The sequence below is a fragment of the Xenopus tropicalis genome, chromosome 5, assembly GCF_000004195.4.
Source record: "Xenopus tropicalis strain Nigerian chromosome 5, UCB_Xtro_10.0, whole genome shotgun sequence".
NCBI lineage: Eukaryota > Metazoa > Chordata > Amphibia > Anura > Pipidae > Xenopus > Xenopus tropicalis.
Window position 1 is genome coordinate 162,857,320 of NC_030681.2, and position 9,911 is coordinate 162,867,230.

At 53.0% G+C, this 9,911-nt stretch overlaps 1 protein-coding gene across 1 annotated transcript; it reads right to left on the bottom strand.

Annotated features, from left to right (window-relative positions):
- Positions 1 to 1,588: 1,588 nt before the first annotated feature.
- LOC116410829 (WAP four-disulfide core domain protein 12-like) lies at positions 1,589 to 8,892 on the bottom strand. Its single transcript, XM_031901962.1, has 4 exons — positions 8,633 to 8,892; positions 2,440 to 2,613; positions 1,987 to 2,128; positions 1,589 to 1,717 (listed from the first exon to the last, which is right to left on the bottom strand). The coding sequence occupies exons 1-3, from the start codon at positions 8,712 to 8,714 to the stop codon at positions 1,992 to 1,994; spliced, it is 393 nt and encodes a 130-aa protein (XP_031757822.1). The 5' UTR covers positions 8,715 to 8,892; the 3' UTR covers positions 1,589 to 1,717; positions 1,987 to 1,991.
- Positions 8,893 to 9,911: the final 1,019 nt, after the last annotated feature.

Genomic DNA, 9,911 nt, shown 5'->3' on the forward strand with positions numbered 1-9,911 from the left:
TGTAACATATTAGCCTCAAGGAGATCCACTTGCTCTTGGCGTTTAATGGCTTGTCTCAATTTGACCCGTATAACTGCTCTGGAGGCATCCCAGAGGGCACTTGGGGGGGTAGAATTGGCATTGCCCTCCCAATATTGTACAGTGGCTTCATTGCTGGCTTGGGGGATATCAGGTATTTAAGCCAGATTGGGCTGAGGCGCCAAATTCTAGATTGTGCGGGGGCTTCTTGGGTGTCTAAAGTGAGTCAAGTGAGAGCCCACCTGGTAAGTACGTAGCCCCTCCCACAAGTGGGGTGAAGCCTTGAGATACCAGGGTCTATGCGGGTGTGTGAGCTACTGAGTGGGCTTTATCCCCAGGGTACTGCAGTCTCCATGTTTCTTCTGACCACCTAGAAAGGGTGGAATGTGAGCTCTGCCCCAGGGGTATTTTGTCTAACTGGGGGTTCACAACCATATTATGCACAGGGGCGCAACCACTAGTTCAAGTAATTTGATCATCATTTAATGAGATTTCGGGGTACATATTCACTGATACAGATTTCATGGTGCAGATTTCGGGGTACATATTCACCGGTGCAGATTTCGGGGTATATATTCACCGGTGCAGATTTCGGGGTACATATTCACCGGTGCAGATTTCGGGGTACATATTCACCGGTGCAGATTTCAGGGTACATATTTACTGGTGCAGATTTCGGGGTACATATTCACTGGTGCAGATTTGGGGGTACATATTCACTGGTGCAGATTTCGGGGTACATATTCACTGGTGCAGATTTGGGGGTACATATTCACTGGTGCAGATTTCGGGGTACATATTCACTGGTGCAGATTTGGGGGTACATATTCACTGGTGCAGATTTCGGGGTACATATTCACTGGTGCAGATATGGGGGTACATATTCACTGGTGCAGATTTCGGGGTACATATTCACTGGTGCAGATTTGGGGGTACATATTCACTGGTGCAGATTTCGGGGTACATATTCACTGGTGCAGATTTGGGGGTACATATTCACTGGTGCAGATTTCGGGGTACATATTCACTGGTGCAGATTTGGGGGTACATATTCACTGGTGCAGATTTAGGGGTACATATTCACTGGTGCAGATTTCGGGGTACATATTCACTGGTGCATATTTTGGGGTACATATTAACCGGTGCAGATTTCGGGGTACATATTCACCGGTGCAGATTTCGGGGTACATATTCACCGGTGCAGATTTCAGGGTACATATTCACTGGTGCAGATTTCAGGGTACATATTTACCAGTTCAGATTTGGGGGTACATATTCACTGGTGCAGATTTAGGGGTACATATTCACTGGTGCAGATTTCGGGGTACATATTCACTGGTGCAGATTTCGGGGTACATATTCACTGGTGCAGATTTCGGGGTACATATTCACTGGTGCAGATTTCGGGGTACATATTCACTGGTGCAGATTTCGGGGTACATATTCACTGGTGCAGATTTCGGGGTACATATTCACTGGTGCAGATTTCGGGGTACATATTCACTGGTGCAGATTTCGGGGTACATATTCACTGGTGCAGATTTCGGGGTACATAGTCACTGGTGCAGATTTCGGGGTACATATTCACTGGTACAGATTTAAAGATACAGACACAGATATTATCCAGAGAAGGTTCCGGTGCAGGTCGGTGTCAGTTCCTTAGCTCCTCCCCCAGGGGCAATTTGTGGTTTCTGTGTATCTATATAGTAGAAATGTAGGAAGAAAGGAACAATCATTCCCACAACCTTTACCCTCCCTGACCCCTCCCCCTCCCTGACCCCTCCCTGCCCCCTTCCTGCCCCCTTCCTGACCCCTCCCTGCCCCCTCCCTGACCCCTCCCTGCCCCCTTCCTGCCCCCTCCCTGCCCCCTCCCTGCAAATGCACATGGGGAATTAATAGCCCTGGGGCAGCAATAGATTAAGGGGTAACATGTACTGGAGTTCATAATGAATAAGGAGCTGTACTTACCCCTTCTATGCACACTCCCATCTGCACCTCTTGCAGCATCTTGTTGCCCCCGGGCACTGCTCATCCCTGTGGCACTCGGGCAGCTGCCCCCCAGGATCCGTACAGAGCGTCTCATTAAATGGGGGGCAGGGGCCGGACTTATCTGCAGGGGGGGAAAAAAGGATGTAAAAGGCCCTCATGGTGCAAGCAAACCCCTCCCCTCTGAGCCCAGGTGGCTTCTCCTGAATGGGAGGGGCTAATGCATGGAATGGGGCAGCTGATAGGATTACAGGGAGGTTCTTCAGAATGGGAGGGGCCTCCTGTACCAACTGTGCCCCACTTACCCAGCAGGGGCAGGAGCCCCACTTACCCAGCAGGGGCAGGAGCCCCACTTACCCAGCAGGGGCAGGAGCCCCACTTACCCAGCAGGGGCAGGAGCCCCACTTACCCAGCAGGGGCAGGAGCCCCACTTACCCAGCAGGGGCAGGAGACAGCGCTTCCTACAGCCGGAGAAGCAGCACCTTTCTGCCCCTTTACAGTCGGTGTGGGTCTGACACTGGGGTTTCCCGGCTATTGGGTCGATGCCGCACCGGGGGTAATCCACGTCCATGGGGCACAGGTTGGTATCAACAAGAACAAACTCAGGCTCTGGAAGCAGAGAGATTAGACATTCCTGTGTATACAGTACAGGGGGGGTACCTACTGTATCTACTGTACCGGGGGTGAGTGAGTGTAGGAGGGGCCAGACCGGGGGTGAGTGAGTATAGGACAGGCCAGACCGTGGGTGAGTGAGTGTAGGACAGGCCAGACCGGGGGTGAGTGAGTGTGGGACAGGCCAGACCGGGGGTGAGTGAGTATAGGACAGGCCAGACCGTGGGTGAGTGAGTGTAGGACAGGCCAGACCGGGGGTGAGTGAGTGTGGGACAGGCCAGACCCGGGGGTGAGTGAGTGTAGGAGGGGCCAGACCGGGGGTGAGTGCAGGACAGGCCAGACCGGGGGTGAGTGAGTATAGGACAGGCCAGACCGTGGGTGAGTGAGTGTAGGACAGGCCAGACCGGGGGTGAGTGAGTGTGGGACAGGCCAGACCGGGGGTGAGTGAGTGTAGGAGGGGCCAGACCGGGGGTGAGTGAGTATAGGACAGGCCAGACCGTGGGTGAGTGAGTGTAGGACAGGCCAGACCGGGGGTGAGTGAGTGTGGGACAGGCCAGACCCGGGGGTGAGTGAGTGTAGGAGGGGCCAGACCGGGGGTGAGTGAGTATAGGACAGGCCAGACCGGGGGTGAGTGAGTGTAGGAGGGGCCAGACCGGGGGTGAGTGAGTGTAGGACTGGCCAGACCGGGGGTGAGTGAGTGTGGGACAGGCCAGACCGGGGGTGAGTGAGTGTGGGACAGGCCAGACCGGGGGGTGAGTGAGTGTGGGACAGGCCAGACCGGGGGTGAGTGAGTGTGGGACAGGCCAGACCGGGGGTGAGTGAGTGTAGGAGGGGCCAGACCGGGGTGAGTGAGTGTAGGACAGGCCCAGACCGGGGGTGAGTGAGTGTGGGACTGGCCAGACCGGGGGTGAGTGAGTGTAGGAGGGGCCAGACCGGGGGTGAGTGAGTGTAGGACAGGCCAGACCGGGGGTGAGTGAGTGTAGGACAGGCCAGACCGGGGGTGAGTGAGTGTGGGACAGGCCAGACCGGGGGTGAGTGAGTGTAGGACAGGCCAGACCGGGGGTGAGTGAGTGTAGGACAGGCCAGACCGGGGGTGAGTGTAGGACAGGCCAGACCGGGGGTGAGTGAGTGTAGGACTGGCCAGACCGGGGGTGAGTGAGTGGTGAGTGTAGGACAGGCCAGACCGGGGGTGAGTGAGTGTAGGACAGGCCAGACCGGGGGTGAGTGTAGGACAGGCCAGACCGGGGGTGAGTGAGTGTAGGACAGGCCAGACCGGGGGTGAGTGAGTGTAGGAGGGGCCAGACCGGGGGTGAGTGTAGGACAGGCCAGACCGGGGGTGAGTGAGTGTGGGACAGGCCAGACCGGGGGTGAGTGAGTGTGGGACAGGCCAGACCGGGGGTGAGTGAGTGTGGGACAGGCCAGACCGGGGGTGAGTGAGTGTAGGACAGGCCAGACCGGGGGTGAGTGAGTGTAGGACTGGCCAGACCGGGGGTGAGTGAGTGTAGGACAGGCCAGACCGGGGGTGAGTGAGTGTAGGAGGGGCCAGACCAGGGGTGAGTGAGTGTAGGAGGGGCCAGACCGGGGGTGAGTGTAGGACAGACCGGGGGTGAGTGAGTGTAGGAGGGGCCTGACCGGGGGTGAGTGTAGGACAGACCGGGGGTGAGTGAGACCCAGTTGGGCAGAAATATATTACAATATAAGGACAAACAATCCCTGTATAAAGGGGGGGCATTGCTTGGCAGCTTAATGCACAGAATGGGTTAATGCCCATTTTGCACTGATACTGGGGGGGCAGAGGGGCTGTTGTTGTCTGTAGGGATGGGGCTAAAGCTAAACAAATGGTGGCGGGGGGGGGGGGGGGGCAGAGCTGTTGGGCGCCTCTAGAGGGTGCTGTGTGCCTACATGTTAGCCAGTTACACTGTACTATCTGCCCGACTATCTGCGCTCTCTATGGTTGGTTCCACTTCCTGCTGGGCTGGGTATAGTTGCCCTGTTGGATCTCTAGTAAATACGTAGTTAAGTCATTACCCAGAATCCTGCACAACTGCACTGGGAAGCCAACAAGCGGGGTATACGGGAGGGGGGGCTTAGGGGCTGCCACCCCAGGGGACCCCACACCATACCCCAGGGATTCCCAGCCTGTGGCCCCCAGCTGTACCAGAGGCAGTTGCTAGGGTGCTGTACCAGAGGCAGTTGTTAGGGTGCTGTACCAGAGGCAGTTGCTAGGGTGCAGTACCAGAGGCAGTTGCTAGGGTGCTGTACCAGAGGCAGTTGTTAGGGTGCAGTACCAGAGGCAGTTGCTAGGGTGCAGTACCAGAGGCAGTTGCTAGGGTGCTGTACCAGAGTCAGTTGCTAGGGTGCTGTACCAGAGTCAGTTGCTAGGGTGCTGGGAGTTGTGGGCAGCCCCTCCCCCAGTAGCGCCTGTAGGTAGGTAGGTAGGTGTGTGGGTGTCACGGAAATGAATCTGTTTAAACTATGACCCAGATGCCTCTCTGCCCCGGGGCCCCACTGTCATCACTGGATTCCAGTCACTAATCACCTGTAGCGCTGGGGGGGGGGCAGTCTCACATAGGGGCCCTGTAACAGCATCACATGGCTCCTCATTAACCCCTTGCTGGATTCACAGAGAAACAAACTCCTGAGCGCATGTAGGGCTTCCTATTTGCCCCAGCCCTGCCCCATTGGTTCTACCCCTGAGTCATGTCTGTCCCTTTCCCTTCCCTGCACTGCTGGTTCTGACTCCTGATACAACTCCCCAATACCCATTCATCCCTCATTCTCACTGGGTTTATAGTTATGTGTAACTGTCACTATGTCTGTCCCTTTCCCTTCCCTGCACTGCTGGTTCTGACTCCTGATACAACTCCCCAATACCCATTCATCCCTCATTCTCACTGGGTTTATAGTTATGTGTAACTGTCACTATGTCTGTCCCTTTCCCTTCCCTGCACTGCTGGTTCTGACTCCTGATACAACTCCCCAATACCCATTCATTCCTCATTCTCACTGGGTTTATAGTTATGTGTAACTGTCACTGTGTCTGTCCCTTTCCCTTCCCTGCACTGCTGGTTCTGACTCCTGATACAACTCCCCAATACCCATTCATTCCTCATTCTCACTGGGTTTATAGTTATGTGTAACTGTCACTGTGTCTGTCCCTTTCCCTTCCCTGCACTGCTGGTTCTGACTCCTGATACAACTCCCCAATACCCATTCATTCCTCATTCTCACTGGGTTTATAGTTATGTGTAACTGTCACTGTGTCTGTCCCTTTCCCTTCCCTGCACTGCTGGTTCTGACTCCTGATATAACTTCCCAATATCCATTCATTCCTCATTCTCACTGGGTTTATAGTTATGTGTAACTGTCACTGTGTCTGTCCCTTTCCCTTCCCTGCACTGCTGGTTCTGACTCCTGATACAACTCCCCAATACCCATTCATTCCTCATTCTCACTGGGTTTATAGTTATGTGTAACTGTCACTGTGTCTGTCCCTTCCCTGCACTGCTGGTTCTGACTCCTGATACAACTCCCCAATACCCATTCATTCCTCATTCTCACTGGGTTTATAGTTATGTGTAACTGTCACTGTGTCTGTCCCTTCCCTGCACTGCTGGTTCTGACTCCTGATACAACTCCCCAATATCCATTCATCCCTCATTCTCACTGGGTTTATAGTTATGTGTAACTGTCACTGTGTCTGTCCCTTTCCCTTCCCTGCACTGCTGGTTCTGACTCCTGATACAACTCCCCAATACCCATTCATCCCTCATTCTCACTGGGTTTATAGTTATGTGTAACTGTCACTGTGTCTGTCCCTTTCCCTTCCCTGCACTGCTGGTTCTGACTCCTGATACAACTCCCCAATATCCATTCATTCCTCATTCTCACTGGGTTTATAGTTATGTGTAACTGTCACTGTGTCTGTCCCTTTCCCTTCCCTGCACTGCTGGTTCTGACTCCTGATACAACTCCCCAATATCCATTCATTCCTCATTCTCACTGGGTTTATAGTTATGTGTAACTGTCACTGTGTCTGTCCCTTTCCCTTCCCTGCACTGCTGGTTCTGACTCCTGATACAACTCCCCAATATCCATTCATTCCTCATTCTCACTGGGTTTATAGTTATGTGTAACTGTCACTGTGTCTGTCCCTTTCCCTTCCCTGCACTGCTGGTTCTGACTCCTGATACAACTCCCCAATATCCATTCATTCCTCATTCTCACTGGGTTTATAGTTATGTGTAACTGTCACTGTGTCTGTCCCTTCTCTGCACTGCTGGTTCTGACTCCTGATACAAACTCCCCAATATCCATTCATTCCTCATTTTCACTGGGTTTATAGTTATGTGTAACTGTCACTGTGTCTGTCCCTTTCCCTTCCCTGCACTGCTGGTTCTGACTCCTGATACAACTCCCCAATATCCATTCATTCCTCATTCTCACTGGGTTTATAGTTATGTGTAACTGTCACTGTGTCTGTCCCTTCTCTGCACTGCTGGTTCTGACTCCTGATACAACTCCCCAATATCCATTCATTCCTCATTCTCACTGGGTTTATAGTTATGTGTAACTGTCACTGTGTCTGTCCCTTTCCCTTCCCTGCACTGCTGGTTCTGACTCCTGATACAACTCCCCAATATCCATTCATTCCTCATTCTCACTGGGTTTATAGTTATGTGTAACTGTCCCTGTCCCTTTCCCTTCCCTGCACTGCTGGTTCTGACTCCTGATACAACTCCCCAATACCCATTCATTCCTCATTCTCACTGGGTTTATAGTTATGTGTAACTGTCACTGTGTCTGTCCCTTTCCCTTCCCTGCACTGCTGGTTCTGACTCCTGATACAACTCCCCAATATCCATTCATTCCTCATTCTCACTGGGTTTATAGTTATGTGTAACTGTCACTGTGTCTGTCCCTTTCCCTTCCCTGCACTGCTGGTTCTGACTCCTGATACAACTCCCCAATACCCATTCATTCCTCATTCTCACTGGGTTTATAGTTATGTGTAACTGTCACTGTGTCTGTCCCTTTCTCTTCTCTGCACTGCTGGTTCTGACTCCTGATACAACTCCCCAATATCCATTCATCCCTCATTCTCACTGGGTTTATAGTTATGTGTAACTGTCACTGTGTCTGTCCCTTTCCCTTCCCTGCACTGCTGGTTCTGACTCCTGATACAACTCCCCAATATCCATTCATTCCTCATTCTCACTGGGTTTATAGTTATGTGTAACTGTCACTGTGTCTGTCCCTTTCCCTTCCCTGCACTGCTGGTTCTGACTCCTGATACAACTCCCCAATATCCATTCATTCCTCATTCTCACTGGGTTTATAGTTATGTGTAACTGTCACTGTGTCTGTCCCTTTCCCTTCCCTGCACTGCTGGTTCTGACTCCTGATACAACTCCCCAATACCCATTCATCCCTCATTCTCACTGGGTTTATAGTTATGTGTAACTGTCACTGTGTCTGTCCCTTTCCCTTCCCTGCACTGCTGGTTCTGACTCCTGATACAACTCCCCAATATCCATTCATCCCTCATTCTCACTGGGTTTATAGTTATGTGTAACTGTCACTGTGTCTGTCCCTTTCCCTTCCCTGCACTGCTGGTTCTGACTCCTGATACAACTCCCCAATACCCATTCATCCCTCATTCTCACTGGGTTTATAGTTATGTGTAACTGTCACTGTGTCTGTCCATTTCCCTTCTCTGCACTGCTGGTTCTGACTCCTGATACAACTCCCCAATACCCATTCATCCCTCATTCTCACTGGGTTTATAGTTATGTGTAACTGTCACTGTGTCTGTCCCTTTCCCTTCCCTGCACTGCTGGTTCTGACTCCTGATACAACTCCCCACCAGCTGTGCCCACTCGTGCCCCCCAGGCCCCATATCCACCAACTGTATCAACCCCATGCAATGCCCCCAAATGACTTTGCCGAGTGCTGAACTGGGGGTATGTAGATATATGTATATAGGGGGCAGTTAGGGGCCCCAGGAGGGACTTACCTTCAGGGACCACATCTCCGTGGGATATCAAGGTGGTGGCTGAGAGAGTGAGGAGCAAGGGGCCCCACATTAGAGTCATCATGGTGTCCTGACGGGTCCCACAGAACCTGCCCCGCACTGACAGAACCTGCCCCGCACTGACAGAACCTGCCCCAGACTGACAGAACCTGCCCCGCACTGACAGAATCTGCCCCGCACTGACAGAATCTGCCCCGCCGGCTCCTATAGGTACAAGCACAGGGCCCAGTGCACCTTCTCTGTGGAATGACAGAAATTTGGCACCAACTTCCTTGTTCCTCCCCGGTGGGGCCCTCACCCCCCCAGTCACATGTCTCACCCCCCCAGTCACATGCCTCACCCCAAACTTCCTTGTAGATTCTATTGCCCCCCCCGGGCAACTGTAAATCGGGCCCAAGTCTTAGCTGCCCACAACAAATTCTGGCTCCATGACCAGTGGTTCCGTGGGAGAGGGTTGAGCTAATGATGAGTATTGGGCTGACTGGTTCCGTGTTTTGTCCCAGGAAAAACAGCAGGTGGGCCCCAAGCTGGGCTACATGGGCAACACTGGATGGTGCCCCTCCCTCTCCAGGGGGCTCAGCATAGCAGAACATTATGGATCAGAACCACCCAGCAGTATTGGGACTGGGGGAAATAATCTCCCATAGCTTTCATTTCATTTGTACTGGAGTGAGGAACAGGTCTATCCGGCCCGATGGGTTCATCTAAGGATCCGACTGTCAGTGGAACAATAACTCACAGAACTGAGACTGGAAACTTCCATCCACCCAGCCCTAAGCCCAGATCATTCCTACTGCACTGGCCTAGCCCATTGGTGCCCCCCAATATCTACTGGGGTTTCTCACCCTCCTTCTCCATGGGACAGTGACCCCCACATGGCCATATTCTGCCCTATAACCACAAATGTGGCTCTCACTGCTGGCTGAGTGGGAGTTGAGTGGGGGTTGAGTTGGAGTTGAGTGGGGGTTGAGTTGGAGTTGAGTGGGGGTTGAGTTGGAGTTGAGTGGGGGTTGAGTGGGAGTTGAGTGGGGGTTGAGTTGGAGTTGAGTGGGGGTTGAGTTGGAGTTGAGTGGGAGTTGAGTGGGAGTTGAGTGGGGGTTGAGTTGGAGTTGAGTGGGAGTTGAGTGGGGGTTGAGTTGGAGTTGAGTGGGGGTTGAGTGGGGGTTGAGTGGGAGTTGAGTGGGGGTTGAGTTGGAGTTGAGTGGGGGTTGAGTGGGAGTTGAGTGGGGTTGAGTTGGAGTTAAGTGGGGGCTGAGTGGGA